This window comes from Thermobia domestica, chromosome 4 (genome assembly GCF_964235325.1).
Source record: "Thermobia domestica chromosome 4, izTheDome1.hap1.1, whole genome shotgun sequence".
Taxonomy (NCBI): domain Eukaryota; kingdom Metazoa; phylum Arthropoda; class Insecta; order Zygentoma; family Lepismatidae; genus Thermobia; species Thermobia domestica.
This window is the reverse complement of record NC_137457.1, coordinates 307,522,094-307,540,010: the sequence shown is the minus strand read 5'-3', so window position 1 is coordinate 307,540,010 and position 17,917 is coordinate 307,522,094. Positions and strand designations below refer to the sequence as shown.

The 17,917-nt window shown below is 36.3% G+C and overlaps 1 protein-coding gene across 1 annotated transcript in view; it reads right to left on the bottom strand.

Annotated features, from left to right (window-relative positions):
- The window catches only part of LOC145684280 (disks large 1 tumor suppressor protein-like), a gene marked incomplete in the record, with an annotated part of 1,496,324 nt that overhangs the window by 174,714 nt on the left and 1,303,693 nt on the right, over positions 1-17,917 (bottom strand). Inside the window, 2 exon segments of the mRNA XM_081756423.1 lie at positions 14,034-14,133; positions 16,936-17,098. Of these exon segments, the coding sequence (XP_081612549.1) occupies positions 14,034-14,133; positions 16,936-17,098 (263 nt within the window).

Below are 17,917 nucleotides of genomic sequence, written 5' to 3'. Positions count from 1 at the left end.
AGGCTAAAGTAGATTGTGATGAGGGAAAATGAATGAAATGGTGGAATGAAGAAAGTGGTAGGAAACGAGAAAACCCCAAGAAAACCCACGCACACAGTGTTTGTCGATTACAAAGTTCACTTGGCGCGAGCTGGGATCGAACCAAGGATCCCTTGCACCAGAAGTGAACGCTCTACCACTGAGCTACCGCGGCCCCAAAATCAAATTAAAAACAACTACGCTCGAATGAAACTAAATAAAAAATTACTAAGCTCAAATAAAACCAAATCAAAAACTAGTAAGCTCGAATAAAACCCAATCAAAAACTACTAAGCTCGAATAAAACCAAATCAAAAACTACTAAGCTCGAATAAAACCAAATCAAAAACCACTAAGTTCGAATAAAACCAAATCAAAAACCACTAAGCTCGAATAAAACCAAATCAAAAACTACTAAACTCGAATAAAACTAAATCACACAAAAAATTGAAAAATAAAGTGAAATCTTTAAGTTTTACGTCCCACATATATGCCGGCTAGGCTAACGGAGACTGTGATGATGGGAAATGAAAGAAATGGTGGAATGAAGAAAGTGGGAGGAAACGAGAAAACCCCGAGAAAACCCACGCACACGGTGTTTGTCGATCACAAAGCTCACTTGGCGCAAGCTGGGGGATCGAACCAAGGATCCCTTGCACCAGAAGTGAACGCTCTACCACTAAGCCACCGTGGCCCCAAAACCAAATAAAAAAAACAACTACGCTCGAATGAAACTAAATAAAAAATTACTAAGCTCGAATAAACCAAATCAAAAACTATTAAGCTAGAATAAAAAGAAATCAAAAACTATTAAGCTAAAATAAAAACAAAATAAAAAACTACTAAGCTCGAATAAAACCAAATCAAAAACTACTAAGCTTGAATAAAACCAAATCAAAAACTACTAAGCTCGAATAAAACCAAATGAAAAATTATTAACCTCGAGTAAAACCAAATCAAAAACTAACCTATCCCAGAACCCTGTTAAAGACATTTTTCCCCTTTAAAATGACAGAAACTTGATTAATCTTTTTTTTTTTTTTTTTTTTTGTCCCACTAACTGGAAACATTTTAACAGTAAATACACTCGATTTTAAGAAATGATAACAATAAAGACCCTTGAATAAATATGAGCTATTTAGAACCCATAGCAAACACTACGGTTATTATATTTAAAAAAAATAAAACAAAAGAAATAAAAAGGCATAAAATTAGCAGCGAAAATCACACGAGATGCTCACTTTTCAGCTTCCAACAACAAACTGTAGAACAAAACGCAGCGAAAACGTACGCAAAAAAAAAAAGAAAAAGAAAAGAAAAAAGAAAAGAAAAAAGAAAAGAAAAAAAGAAAAATAAAAGAAAAAAGTTCAGATTCCAGAAAAAAAACTGCTGGAATTTTCGTTTGTAATTCTAAGTTAGAGGTTTGAGGGGATCGGATTGCGGGGGGAGAATACTGTATATCATACGCGTCTCTGGCGGATGGACGAGGGAGTCGCGTCCCCCCAATATTTTGAAGTACAAAATATTCAATATTTCATTCTAATTTAATTTATTTACTAACGACAGAATAACAAAGAAACAAACAAACAAATACTAATACTAATAATAATAATAATAATAATAATAATAATAATCATATTTATTAGGAATATATTATTCAGGCTGTGGAACGATCATAGAAATATCAGAGTTCTTGATAAACATTAGGGATCCGTGAAGGTAAGCAGAAAGGTAACAAATGGAATCGAAGATAATAAATAGGTTGGGCTAGGTAGCACCATTTTGATCACTTTCTTCGATGCCCCCCCCCCCCCAAATTTTACATGCCAGAGACGCCAATGCTGTATATCAATAGTTTTTTATGCTAGCAAATTCATGAGGTAAATTTTAACCGCTTAGAATGTTTTTCTAGGTCTGTAACCTCTCTCGAAAACTATCAATTTGATAGTTGCTGAAATGGTAGTCCAATTTTTTTCCTAATAAATGGTTCCATTTTTTTAATTTGTAAAAGAATAGTTTCCCTCGTACTTTTTCTGAGCACCATACCATGAAATAGACCTGACCTCATGTCATTTTAGTTAAACGGAAAAGCTACAACAGTTTTATTCCATTATTTTTATAGCATTATTTACTGAAAATACGCGCGTTATAAAGTTAAAATAATGAATTAGAAAACATTACAGTACTAGAAGAAGTTAGCCATTTATATCAGAAATTCTGTCGCGGGCGAACTGATATATTGCAAGCAAATGCATATCGCTGCCATCTGTTGCCGAAGATCGTAAACTGAACTTCACAATTTTACCGCCAGATGGTAGGATCATTTAAGCTATGCTGTGAAAGCCGAAGAATGCCGACTTCAACTGGTACCGCTTGTATTTCCAACCGTACTTATTTTTCAGTACATCTGTTGAACGTTCACGCTATCTAGGGTATTTTAAAATCTCTTAAATCTTAAGGAATTAACGCACCAAAGTAAAGCAGTAGTTTTATTTATTTATACTGTAATTATGTGATGGCGCTGCTTTACGGAGTTGCTATACAGCAATGGTAACCCCTTTCTATGTAATTCTAATAAGTAAGCACATTAACTGGACAGATAAGTAGTGATGGGATAGTTTGGTTCTTTCCGCGGAATCGATTCTTCTCAACCGATTTCAAGAAAAAGAATTTGTTCATCTGGGTCGAATCATTTGGTTTCGCAATGTTAAATGATTCCGAGTTCTTTGTTTTTACAATCTGATTCCTCCAAATAAGGATTTCTTCCTCTCTGGACAGAATCCTTTGATTACGGTAAAGCTGAATAATTCCAAGTTCCCGTATGATTCTTCAATATGATTCCTCCTTTCATCGATACTAGTTAAACGACTTTTTACCAGTTAAGAAGATAGTACAAAGTATTGTTTCAAGTAGGAACGAAAATGGGAATAATTAAAATCGAAAGTAGGAGGGAAGCATGCAAAAAAAGATTGTCATGTTTGGAGACATATGCAGAAGATTCCGTGATTTCATGGAAAAATAAACACATCAAGAAACTATTTTCAAATTCCAGCTGTTACTCGTTTCCAGCTACAAGTTCAATTAGGAAAAGGATAAAACTTGATATGTACGGTAGGCAGGAAAAGGAAGGGAAGAAGGATTTAAAAAGTGATACATATACAGGGTATTAGCAAAAATTTGCCATAATAATTTGGGAATAGAACCCTCACATCAAAATATGAAAAAAAAAAAAAAAAAAAAAAACCTTTCGACCTGTGTTCGGAAGTGCATAACTTCCTAGTTATAGGGCGCCGAAAACGTGAAAAAAAAATGAACTTTAAAAGGTCCATAGTTCCACCACTATAGGACCGATCGTAGTCGGGTTAAGACTTAATTTAGGAATTAGTATGTGAACTGTGCAAATATGCATCTTTCAGAATCTTCAGTACTTGCACAATAATTTTTAGAGAGGTTGTTTGGAAATACTTGATCACTCTCCATCTACTTCTCTAAAAATTGGTGTCCAAATACTGGAGCATTCTTAAACATTGATATTTGAATACTTCACATACCAGTTCTTCAGTGATGTCTTGACCCGACTACGATAGGTCGCATACTAGTGAAGCTATGAAGTTTTAAAGGTCACTTGTTTCAGGTTTTTGGCATCCTATAACTCCGAAACTATCCTTTGAGCTGTCCATATGAATTTGTTTGTCTTATTTTGATGTACGGAATTTGTTCCCAAAATGTGACACTATATGAGTGGTACAGAGGTATGATAGAAATAACAGAAACGAAACCAAATTTCTTCCCGTGGTGTACACTGTGATACTGCTACCTTTTATTCATTCTCCCCCCGCAATGCAGGGTCATGAAGCTCTTACTGCAGGCAATAACCAATTATACAGGGTGCGAGAAAAAAGTTCGAATAACTCGAGTAAACGTATGAATTCGATGTTAGCCATTACCAAGCAAATACCAACGTCATACATTTTCTCTATTTAAGGGCCTGATTACTAAAAATAATACAAAATTTCCATTTTTCTTTTGCTTGTTTTCCGTAAGTGAAAGGAGGCAATGAAATGCAACTTACTACAATCATAGATAATGTTATTCTACAACAGACAATATGAACCTCAAGAATTTTCAGTGTTGCCATCCACAGAAAATGAAAAAATGAAATGAAATCTTTAAAGGAGCAGTTCGAGTTAAAAACAAGTTTGGTGCAATAGAAAGAGTAACAAAAAATAAGAGACCCGTATTTTTTTATATCTTGATAGACCGTCTCGTTCAGCTTCTACAGACATTTGTTTTTGATGAATCGTAAATGGTGACGTCACTGGTGGGATACGCGAGAAACTCAATGTGAGTCAGCAACCACTCCCTTGTACGCAGCTGATAGTGCATTGGATTTAATACATTGTGTTTTGGATTTGTTAGCAGTCTTGCTCTGTGTTGATTCTTGAGGGAAGTTTTTGTTAGTTGTTTTTCCTATAGCATTAGTATAAAAAAAGAGTAGAGAGAGAGCAATAATTACGTTTGTTGTGCGAAACAGTGTTTCTTCCAGACATGGTTTTAGGGTGGCACTGTCTCCCGGAGCTCTGAGAGATTCCCCCGGAGGAGACCAAAATACTAAGTCTATAATGTAATAAATATAATAATACTGTGTAAAAATAATGTGCCTTTCCGAATACTAAGTGTCCCTTTGCCCCCCCCCCGGATTTTTTTCTGGGAGAAACACTAGTGTGAAGTAGAAAACACGTGTTAGTACAGCGCGTGCTGTGTCTGTGAAGTGAAGTAGAAATGCCTAACACCTGCTGTGTTTTCGGTTGTAATTCTTGTGCAATTGAAGCTGAGGACGTAAAGTATCTTTTCTTACGTTTCAAAGTCGTGAGAAATCACCAGATCGATATAAATTATGGCTCAAGAAAATCAAGGGGAAAAAATGTACCAAATAAAATCACTCGTGTTCCAAACATCTTGAAGAGCCTGCCTTCGAGAAGTCAAGTTCACTGAAAGAAAAGTTAATGCCAGTGGCGGATCTAGGCTGGGGCCGGGGGCCTAGGCCCCCCAGTTTTTGAGTGACAAAATTGATTTAAGCTATTATTTAGATATTTTTGAAAGTTTTTAGTAAACATTATATAATATCATAGTCTGGGTTCTGACTCCCCCCCCCCTGAGTTTTTACCGTCTAGATCCACTTCTGGCTAATGCCAGGAGAATTATTTACACGCAAGCTGAGAAAGAATGCTGTTCCAAGTATATTATTGAAAGGTTTAAAATCCGAGCCATTGAACAAGCACCGATCTATGTCCAGTTACCAACGTACAAATATCGTACAAGGCGCAATTGACGGTTGTAGTCAAGACGAGGCATTAGAGGGTAATAGAGACGATGTCACTCATGATTCTGAAGATACTGCTTTAGAAATAAGCTATACAATGTGAATTAGGAAGTGAAATATACCGGCTTGTAGAAGGAATCAGTGACGATGACTGTTCCTCAAGACATAAATTGAATATGTCTAGTACATACACCTATCCACTAACAATTAAAACTCAATTAAGACCTCTGAAAGAGAGTAAGAGGATAATTTAGCGCATATATTGTTTTAACGGGCATTTAAATACTTCCCCCACAGAATAACGAATGCGGAATAAAGATTTAAAAGATAGCTGGGGAAGGGAGGGGAGGTACGAAATAGAAGGAAGAGCTAACAAATAGTTTGGCGACCATTCCTTCCATCTTGATCATGAATGAGCAGGAAACCACGAGAAATTTTTCTTTTCTTTCTTTCTTAAAAAAAAAAAGGAATGAAAAGAACATCTTTTGTGAGGAAAAACTCGAAACCAGATTTCTTGGCAAAAGTTTTTCTGAAGAAGAAAGTTTTGGATTGTACCCAGCATTTCTCTGCTGTTATATCTACCAAGCATCACCCCCCTCTTCGCCATTCTAAACTCACAACTACCACTACGTCATTATCAAGCCTTAAAACTTCTTTTCTATCCCTATACACAAGTTCATTGGAAGGAAAAATAATGGAAGAACGTTTTTCAGATCGAAATATATACTTTTTGTTTGCTATTTTTATTTTGTTTCTCTATTTGTAGCAATGTTGCTAGTTCTAAGTAAAATACAGACTACATATATTTTCTGCTACATATATAATGTTTACTTTTTTTTTAAAAAAAAAAAAAAAGAATATCGGAGTTTATTTCTTTACTTTTTTCTTACAGTGGCGGTTCTTCAAGGAAGTAACATCGGTAAAATTTTAAATTTTATCACTACAACCTAACGGAAGAAGGCTTAGCTAACGCATAGGTTAGTATATAGGGGAAGGTAGTACACAGTGGATCATTGTACACAGTGGATCAGAAGGCGTTATTCATTTATTTATTGCACAAATTCACCTAGCGCATGTCAGTTATTCTGTTTTCACATTACACACTTATGAACGAAATGTCAACAACAATGGATGCTTCTCATTTGTGGTGAAGTGAAAAATCTGTTTTCCTTATGCTGAAGTAAAAAATGAAGTAATAGGAGTGAATGCTCTGACGCTGTGATTTATCTTGTAATTTAGAATATCACGGACACGGGAGGTAGGTAAGAATGTATTTGTAATATAGCATTGTTTATTTTGTTCTTCTACTTTAATAGTTCCTTGTTGTGGGAAACTGTTTGGGTTGACACCAACAAGTGCACAGTGGATCACATCGGTGTGGTACACAGTGGATCACATCGGTGTGGTACACAGTGGACTGATCCCTCTGTACCTCATTGTGTTTATAGAAGTCAATGTATTTGGCATACTCTTTTAAAAACAAGTCATGGTATTGGCATTTCACGGAGCTTTTAATATCATGTTACACGTTACAGATTAATGGTTTAATCACAAGGAAATATACGCAAGGCAACATGAAAGACATTTATTTAGATGAGAGAAGCAGTGCAATTAGTGGTGGAGCAGGGATATTCTATTAGCAGCGTTGGTAAATTGAAGAACATTGCTTACACAACTTTGAGCAGATGTGTCAAAAAAATAAGAAAGTACCAGGTGACAATGTTAAAATGAAGTCAAATTATTTTGTACGACAAATATTCACTTCAGAGTTGGAGCATTTATTTCCGAAATACATAAAAATGTGCAACAAGATGTCTTAGTCTACGTTGCCGTGAGGCGTTTGGCATATGAAATTGACAAGAACAACAATATATCGATACCTGCTTAGTGGGGAAAAAAGCAAACTTTCAGGTCTAGAGTGAATCGTAATAAAGATCTTAGTATTCGAAATCCCTAAGATGTGTTGAATAGCGTCAATCTTAAACTCTCAAGATTGATGTCATTCAACAAACACAATGTTGAGGCATTCCTTAGTAATTTACGTAACTTATCTACGAAATATCCCAAATTCTGTAGCCTTTCACGTATTTTCAACTTGGACATGAACTAGAACAGATTAGACATCCAAGAAAGTAATAACAGAGAAAGAAGCCAGTGAATAAAAGGAGTTCAAATTCAGCAGCAATCTGAAGCAAAACGGATAAAATAAAGAAAATGATTTTTAGATTTCGTTTCTAAGAAGTGAGAAGATACACGAAAGTTTCGTCCACCCAAATAATCCAGATATTTCACCCACACACAATATTTGAATAGTAAGACGGCTTCCAAAACCTCTTATTGTGAAGAATAAAATACTGTCTGTTAATATCAGGTTGCCGGTAGAGTTCCATGGAATTGATCTCCGCTAACCTTTTGAAGTTTCAAAGGATGATATTGTCGAGCTGGACATATATTTTTGTCGTCATAGTGAAACTAATAATTTGCATAATCAGACTAATTGAATTCAGTACAGAAAGTTAAATTCTCCATTTTATAACAAATTGATTATGCTATTGTGCATAACTACTAAATTTACTAATCCAATATCAAAGATTCTCCGTACAAGATATCAATTTAATTGTCTAAAAAGTTTGTTTTATAACAGTCGTTTGTATTGTTTATTTTGGTAATCAATTTCTGAAATTAATACTATGTTATTAAGATGCTTGTAATACTTCGATTCTAACTATTATTTAGAATTTTAAAATTTATTTTGTATTGTGAGTAATAAAGATTTTGACAATAATGTTTACAATTTTACGTAGATTTGGAGATTTTCAGATGATGGGCCCCTATCATACGGTTTCTATTCATTACTTTCAATACATTGTTCCTTTGATCCACTGTGTACGCATATATGATCCACTGTGTACGATGGTGGTACACAGTGAATCACTTTACAAGCATTAGCGTTAACTGTAACTGTAAAATACAGACCAGCGCTTCATATTAATAAATTACTTACGAATGTAGTGGAGACATGTGTCCATGTTCTACACTAAACAAATTCCAGTAATAGTTGCATTAAATGGATTTATGCTGAAAGTTTTAAAAATTGATCCACTGTGTACTACCTTCCCCTATATCTGTGACGAAACAGATATATGCATATAAGGATAACAACAGAAAACTTTGCGTCACACTGTGCAATAGACACATTTGTTAGTGAATTAGAAATTAGAAATGAAGAATTATATTTCTTGAAATTACTGGCAACTATGGTTCTTTAAGCTCGTCACGTAGGAGGGATGATGCCCCTGCGCAATTACACTATCCGGGAAAAATGGTGGAGAAAGAAAGGAATGAGCAACGGAGGATGTAGCCTGGGCCCTTTTTACGTTAGGTACCATCCCGGCATGTGCCTCGTGAATGAAAAATAAAACGCAAGAGAAACCTCATTCAGGATGGCTGACCTACAAACACTTTTACACTTTTCCGGCGGAGTGTCACAACCAGGATCGCTCGCACCAAAGGCAAGAGTGTTAGTGACAGGGCCAGAAATATGCGAGTTCATCTCTTTAAATATTTTAATTTCGCAAGTTATGAGTATCTTCAACTTTTGGCAGTATTATAAAAGCACCTTGGTGGACAAGAAGACTATCATAGTGTCTGCAAAATTTATCATGGCCCCCTCCCGCGAGGAAGTAATTATCTAAAATGAATCTAGCTATGTCATAGACATCAAAATAAAAGCAAATTCCAGAAGGATAGTGTCTAATATTATCTACTCGTTGCACCGCCTCTGATTAAGAGGCCTAATGACTACGAAATTAAAATACCGCTAATTTTACAGTAGTCTAATCAAATAGATAAAAGATAATCGAAAAGTGGAACAAGAGCTCGACAGACAATATCATTTTGTATGAGGTACCGTTACCACGAGTCACCTAGTAGCTTTCCGTTTGCAGCCATTTAGAAACGCGAAAATAAATGCCGATTTTCTAAACGGCTGAAAATCGAAAGTAGATAAGTGAGTTGTGATAACGCTATCTCATGTAAAATAATATTGTCTAGCGAGCTCTTGTTCCACTTTTCGATTGTCTTTTATCTATTTGAAGATATCACATAATTACTGTAAAATTAACGTTATTTTAATTTCGCCCTGATGGGGCATCTTAACGAGATATAAGCGTGACTTACTAAACTTTTTTATCTCGTGTTGTCTATGTTAAAATGTAATAAAAAAAAAATCACAGTGAGAAAATCGAAAGACAAAAGACAAGCGAAAATGTGATGACATCATTTTCGACAGCAGTGGATAAAATAGAACCCGTGGCTTTATTTTTTCTTTCTTTTTCTCTGACACAGAAGATGAAAGTCATAAACGTAAAGCTTATATTAAAAAAGAGGGAAAAATAAAATTAAAAAAAAACTTAAGGAAATATACTGTCCAACTGCAAATAACTGTCATTACTTCGGAACGTGAGAAAAATCAACACCTCTCTCTAGCCCTACCAGAAACTATAGACAACACGAAATCATACCCCTTCCATAATGGACTCCCCTCGAGGGCGAGTGATCCGCCTTTGACGAAGTTGCTTTTGCTGCTACAATATCATCACGTGGTACGTTTCTATTCTTTTTTTATTTTTATTATTATTATTATTTTACTTTTATGGTCAATGGATTTCATTTTCTTTTTCGAGACTTTTATATCTCTGGCAATTTTTTGATGACGACAGAAGCTGTCACAAAGAATATAATAACCTCTCATAAATCAAATAAAAAAAAAAAGAAGTAACCGGCATTGGCAAGAAAGTCCTCAAATAATAATATTGTCACTGGCAACGTTGATTTTAAATTTATTTATTTATTAAATTTACACTTTCTTCGCATGAGCGGTGAAAATTTAGTAAAATTAAGGAGCACCGTTCGGAAATCGAACCAGGGACCACGCGGACATGAGTCCAACGCTAGACCACGGTGCTTTTTTCTATCTATGATAAGAACGATAAAAATAAACAAGATAAAAGTCAACTATTAAAAGTTGCCTATGATAAGCATGACAACCAGGGGCGGATCCAGGACCGACTTCCGGGGGGCGGTGGGTTGTCGTACTGCTACACTTAGAGCTACTTTTAAGAGCTTCAAACTCTGGGATGTGTTTTATATTATATATATAAGAAATGTTCCTCTTCTGGGGGGAGGCAATCGCCCCCCCCCCTGGATCCGTCACTGATGACAACAAATATATAAACAACTAAATTTGTCTATAATAAGAGGCCAAGCTGATCATGGTATACAGACAAAAGAAAAATGAAACGAATACCATCGTCTATGATATGGGCTGTTAGCATATTGCTTTCTTTCCTACTCTGTTCAACACTCTAGAACAAGAAATTGTGAAAGACAGAAAGTAAAAAAGAAAAAAAACAGAAAATACAAAAAAGCTGAACGAAAACGAAAACTAAACATTGACTGAAATGTAGTGTCAGCAATGGAGCATGTCATTTTTCTTCACTGTTTTTTACAACATGGTATACCGTATATTGGCTTTAGAAAGAAAATGAGGGAAAAGAATTTCCAATTTTTACTTTCACAACACGGCTCCTGCAAATTGAAAATCCTGACAGGAAAAAAATACGGCAAGAAGAACAAGTGACGTACATTATTACGAAAAAAAAAAATACATCCAGTATTTTTTTCTTCGTTTTAAAACATATTCTCAAAACTTGTTCGTTTTTAGAATACAAGTTACAACTGTATATCATACACATCGTTGTATGAAAATAATAATAATAATAATAATAATAATAAAAAAACACGGTACGAAACGAAAAAAAGTAAAATACCGGTATACTGTAGAAAACAAGCAACCTTTTTTCGTTACGGCGCTGTTTTGAAATTAGTCTGCATCAAAATATAAACCACAAAAATATAAAATTTGAGAGAAGAGAAACAAAAAAGGGAGAAATACGGGAGAACATAAAAAAATACTTAGCTTTACGTTTCAGGTCTAAATGTTCCGTAAGTTAAAGGAGACAGACGATTTATGACTATAGATTGGGTTTCTCAACCTGAGGGTCGGGAACTATACGGGGTCGCGAGAAGAATACATCGAGGTCGCGCGACAGGAAGTGAAAAAAAAAATGAAATCAAGATCCAATAGAACCAAAGCTACAGAGGTTAAGTACCAAATTCGCAATAAGTGTGCTGTGTTTGATGAGACAGATGATTCATATGACTATAGAGTGGGGTTTCTCAACCTGAGGGTCGGGAACCTATACGGGGTCGCGAGAAGAATACATCAAGGTGGCGCGACAGGAAGTGAAAAAAAAAATGAAATCAAGATCCAATAGAACCAAAGCTACAGAGGTTAAGTACAAATTCGCAATAAGTGTGCTGTGTTTGATGAGACAGATGATTCATATGACTATAGAGTGGGGTTTCTCAACCTGAGGGTCGGGAACCTATACGGGGTCGCGAGAAGAATACATCGAGGTGGCGCGACAGGAAGTGAAAAAAAAAATGAAATCAAGATCCAATAGAACCAAAGCTACAGAGGTTAAGTACAAATTCGCAATAAGTGTGCTGTGTTTGATGATAAATCACCAAGGAAGTAACTGTATCGTCGGTAATTGGTGATAGATTGGTTTCGTTTCGGGTCCTTTGTTATTCTTTGCAGAGTTTATATATATATATATATATATATACTAGCAGCGTTCACCCCGCTTCGCTGCGGTCACCCCGGAACGCAATAAACGTTGTTACTTAGATAATTTTTACTTTTTCGCTTTCAAGTGATATGATAAAAACCATAGAAGATTGCAGTAAATGTTAACATTATATCGCCTGTCATTTATGTTAACCCGCCCCGCTTCGCTGCGGTCACCCCGGAACGCAATAAACTTTGTTACTTAGATAATTTTTACTTTTTCGCTTTCAAGTGATATGATAAAAACCATAGTAGATTGCAGTAAATGTTAACATTATATCGCCTGTCATTTATGTTAACCCGCCGAGTGACACGGTCATGCGGGTTGCATATAAATACGTTTATTTTTATACCTATGATGAACTAACAAAGGATTTGTACGTTATGGACACTTGAATGGTCAATTATCTCAAGACACTGGTAATTAAAAATTAAAGTGATATGATAAAAACCATCTAGGGTCCAAATCCTAATAACCCCCCAAAAATAAAAGAAATTGGTTCAGCCGTATTAGCGTGATGAGCTAACAAAGGATTTGTGCGTTCTCTTTTATATAATATATATATATATATATATATATATATATATATATATATATGTAAGGTTTACAGAAATATATAACTGAAGATGATATGAAGGAACAATCAGAAAGGTTATTACGAATCGAAAATTTCTTATGGGCCTCGGTGCCAGATATAAGTTGCGAAAGCCTGCTAAAGACTAATTGGTAGAATGAGAATAGAAGAGATCAGTAGATTCCTGAATATATATATATATATATATATATATATATAACCAGTGGTGCCCACCCCCCTCATGTCCATGACGCACCCCCCCCCCCTCAATTATCTATCCGTAGGTGTTCTTCCATGAAAAAAACTTTTCGATTAATTTTACACCCCCTCAAACATATTTATATAGATTTTTACCCCCCCAATATTTCAATGACGCAGTTTGCGTCATAGCTTCCCCTTGTGGGCACCCCTGATATAACTAAGGACTTCCCACAACAAAGGTCCAACAACCCTCTTCGCTACGTCTAATGTGTGCGTATTTGGTGCACTGTTCCGGAATCGATTCACGCTTAAGAACTTGTGAATCTGGTACAGCGCATTCTGGACGTGATTCAGGACTCAGTTCCCCGAGATTTCCCCGATTCCTGTTGCACGACATTGTAGCAACACACCTGGGTTTCAAGAAATTGTGTGCCGTGCCACATGGATGCAGCGTGGTTCCACTCCCAGGAGGCTGACTTTTACGACATTGGAAAACAAGAGTTGGTAGTGTCTCAATTCCGCTGGTAAAAGTGTTAAAACATTTAAAAGTAGTGTCACCTGTGTGTATCTGTGGCAATAAATGTTTCAAGGACATCGTGTCTCTGTTTCTACTCTAGAGAAACTTACTTTCTGAATACGCCTTGTATAGATACTTCTTCTTCTTCATCATCACAGGTCATACATTACTTACATAGAAGCCTGCATTTATGGTGCACAGTAGCTTTACAGACACACTGTATTTCTAATTGAAAGTTAGTTTCACCATCCTTAGATAAATGACATAATTTATCATCAAGATGTTAGCTTCTATAAATTCCATTGACGTCTGATTAGTGTTTTACTTAACAGATGACTCAGAAACATAGAAAACTTTGTATTACCTGCAGCCATTAATTTCCTTAATAAACTTAAAACGTGGGACGATCTCCAGAGAAAAGGAACATAAAGCGAACGGATTACGATTCTGTTTTGTTCGTTTGGATTAAATCACGTCCAACACAACAAAAGAACCTGGAAATAATACCGTAATGGACGATAACTTGTGCTGTCTTTCGCACAATAAAACGATAACGAATCGCAAAGCGAACTCCTGCAATTAATCATCTTGTTTAGAAGTTTAACGACAAGGAATAAAAAGAAGCCAAGAATTTAATTCAACGTAACAAGAACAGTTAAGCTTTTCTGAAGAAAAAGGGAAAATAATAATAGTTCATAAACTTACCGTGAGATGTCCTCCTCGCTCACCGCCCGAGGTGTTGACGATTGTAACGCTAATGAAGGGTTTAACGACTCTGTATATGGCGCCGGTGTTTCTACAGGGGCTGTAAATAAAAGAAATATTAGTAATAATTAAAAAAAAAAGTAAAATACATTTGAGAAAGACAAAGATATACACAAAATATTCGAATTAAGAAATATTTTTAATAATGTGTAAATGTCCTTAATTGATATCTTGAAACAGAAATATTACGGTTTGAAATAATTCTGTTGGGTTGGCGAAATTGAAATGTCCTTGATGTGTGTCTTTCCGAACTCCAAAATATTTAACTATAAAACTTGTACTGAAAGTTATCTCCATACACTTTTGCACCAGGCGCGTCATTTAGGGAGGGCAGAAGGGGGCAATTGCCCCCCCCCAAGAGTTTGAGGAATATATATATACTTTAATCGATTGTCTACTAATATACTAATATACAAAAGGTTGAAGTCTTATGTCGGTGGTGCTCTTGCACGCCCCCTCAAGCGAAGGCTGAAATGACGCCCCTGTTTTGCACAGGTTCGTAGCCAGCCCAAAAATGTAGAAGGGCGGCAGAAATTATACGGCCCATAGACGCACACACTTCCATGACCAACATGCATCAAAGATTTGTTCCATTATGCATGTTGGAAGAATTTTTTGCCCACACGTACCAACTTGCTGTCCAACTTACGACATTGGTATTACGGAGGAAAGAGTCACGTGATTTTTTCCGCTGTCGTGATTGGCGGACCTAAATATAAAACAATCAACTTGCATGAACGAGCACATACACGGTAAATATACATGGAGAACGGCAAAACCATCATACATGTTAGAGAAGATTTTGAAAACTTTCAACATGCATGAACGAGGCTATACAATCAACTTGCCTGTGGTTTTATCATTTTTCAAGCATGTTGGGAAGTTTTCTTCATGCATGTGTCTGCGTGTATCGGCCCCTTTACGGGACCGGCAGAAGTTAGGGGGGACGATAAACCATATTATAGTTCATTACCATATTGCAGTTCATTTGCTTGCAAGCCCACGGTGAAAATTTTAGGAGGCTCGGTCCCCGTGCATACGGGCCTGCTTTTGCATCGCCCACTCAACGATTGGATTCCGCAATTGGATTCCAAAACTCTCAACCACGCGTTGAAGAAGGGCTTCATACGGCAAATTATGAAGAGTCAGTAAAATCCTTTAAACGATATGTGGCTGTGCATTATCATGCAACATGAGATATTATGCCTTGACCATTGCTGTATGCTTCTGGACAAGCTTCCAATGCATTTATTACAATTCAGCATTCCGACCATCCGTAGTGATGGTCTCACCTTGATTGGTATACATGATGGATCACCCGTACGCTATAGACCACCAAAACAGTGAAACAACTTTTGATAGTGGAAGTGTAATTTTGAAAACAATCCTAGATACTGATAACGATCCAGCCATTCTTCTAACTTTTTTATCGCACCAAATCGGAAGTAACAATACCTTCTAGGAAACCTCTGGTATTGTGTACACGCAGAGAATTGCACACATCAAATAGCGATCCTTATTGGTAGGTGTCAACTTATCTGACGTTCATAACTATAATCTTATTGCCTTACCGATTGCACGGAGCCAAACTGCGACAGAAGTATGGTATTTGCTAATTTGGATGCAATTGCACGAACACTTTTTCCAAATATCTGTTCCCACGATGTTCCTGAGAAGTTCATTTAAGATATGCTATTGATGATGTTCTCGGGAATTAATTTCTCAATGTTGTGTCATTGGCATGGAATTTCGAAAATCAACAGTACACAGTGAATTGACTCAGTGCTCCTGACACAAGTGTGCTGTTGGTGTTTCTTGCGGCCGTATGATGTGCAGGATATCACAGTTTGAACTCGTAAAGGATCACTTGTGGTTGTGTGTTCTCTATGGTGTAACGATCCTGTTCAACAATAGGATTGTATACAACAATAGCACTCCAACCTGTTTTCTGAACAGGTACGAAGCTTGTGACGTGTGACCTAGGTCCATTCTAAGTGTGGTTGCATTACAGCAGTTGGTTTCTTAGAAAAGTTACATCAGACATTTCAATCCTACCAACCAAATATAAATAGAGGGTTACACGCACTTCTAAATTACAACCTGCAGTTCGATCGGCCAACTCTTACACACTCCTTGTATCTCATTTCACTTCGATATTGTTTTTCCGTTAATTTATTTTTGTAACTTTATGATTTTACTTATTTATTTCTTTTTCTGTGTTATTCAATTATCTTCTCCAGAGCTGTAATCAAAATTCTTTTGGGGTTTAAGCTCCGCCCCTTTGAACAAAGTATGGAAAAAGTACTATAGGGTGTTTATATATATACACCGTGTATATATCACACTTGTCCTACATGGAAATTAAATTGAATGCTCGAACCCTCGTCTTGAAATTCTGCGTACACAACTGTACACTGCAATACAACAAAACAAATACAACGGATTGCGTGTAACATTATTTTAGTCTGACCGCTCTTAGCCCTGAGTATGATTCACATTTAACCCTTTTAAGATCTTTGGAACAATTTGTACCGTACAGGTGTTCTATGGTACTCGCACCAGAAATGCACAACACTCTTGGCTCTCACAGAGTTGACCTCAAACTCCGAAAGTAACTTCGCGAAGTGTAGCAATCTGATTGGTCGCTTTACCCTCTCCCTGGATATTCATTCGTATTTCGGCACTCTTTAATATCGGATTACCTACACATAAAAATATATAGCTTAAAACGGACAATACACCGTCATCCATTCTTACTTTTATGACAAATAACGTTGACGTTAGAAACGTTAACTCGTGTGCTTTACGTACAAATGGAAATCAGACGTAAGAGTGTACTTACGTGGTGGCGGTGACGATGAAACGTCGGGAGGCGGAGGCAGGGTTTCCGGAGGTATGTAGGTCGTTTCTGGCTTTGCTACTAGGAGGACGACTCTGTCTTGTGTCGCCTTTAGTGTTGCCACAGCCTCTTCATGCGTTACGTTCTCAAGGTTCTTGTCTCCGAGCTAGAGTAAAGAAAAAATACATTTATTTGTAATTTAAAAGTATGCAAGCAGAGATAAGAAAAGCTATAATAATTTGTTTTAATAGTTTTTAAATACCAGTAAAAAGTTATTGCCCTGTTACAAAAATAAACAAACTCTAATAGTCAGTCTTTTAGAAATTCTAACACCCCAACTATTTGAGGTATATACCCTCTCATACCTCAAACATCTGAGGTTGAACTGATGCCAAACAGCAACCCTCTAGGCTTCATTTGTGTGTGACCAAGTAGAGGTTTAAACTAGTGGTGGGCACAAAAACCGATTTTTCGGTCTTCGGCTTTTAGAAAAACCGAAACCGGTATTTGAAAATTTTCAAAAAAAATTCTTCAAAACCGGTTTGGTTTTTACCGAAACCGGTTATAGGTTTTTCACCGGACCCGGTTTCGGTTTTCTTCAAAACCGGTTTCGTTTTTTTCAAAAATTTGTTCTATTTCTTGCCAAAATAGTGTTACCTTGTTCTACGGAAACCGATTCCGTTTTCACAGAAATAGTTTTCTGTGTTTCCCAAACGTTTTCAGCGAAACCAATTTCGGTGAAAACCGAACCGGTTTTGAAGAAAACCGAAACCGGTTTGAGAAAACGGAAATGTCGGTTTTCGGGTTTTGGTTTTCCTAGAAACCGGTTTTCGGTTTCTATAAAAACCGGTTTTGCCCATCCTTAGTTTTAACCTTACCTATATCTTTTGAGATTTAACTGAAAAAAAATGTTATAATGTTATAACCTCAAAAATATTTTACCTTTTAACTTCTGACAAATTGTAACCTCAAAACATATTTCCAA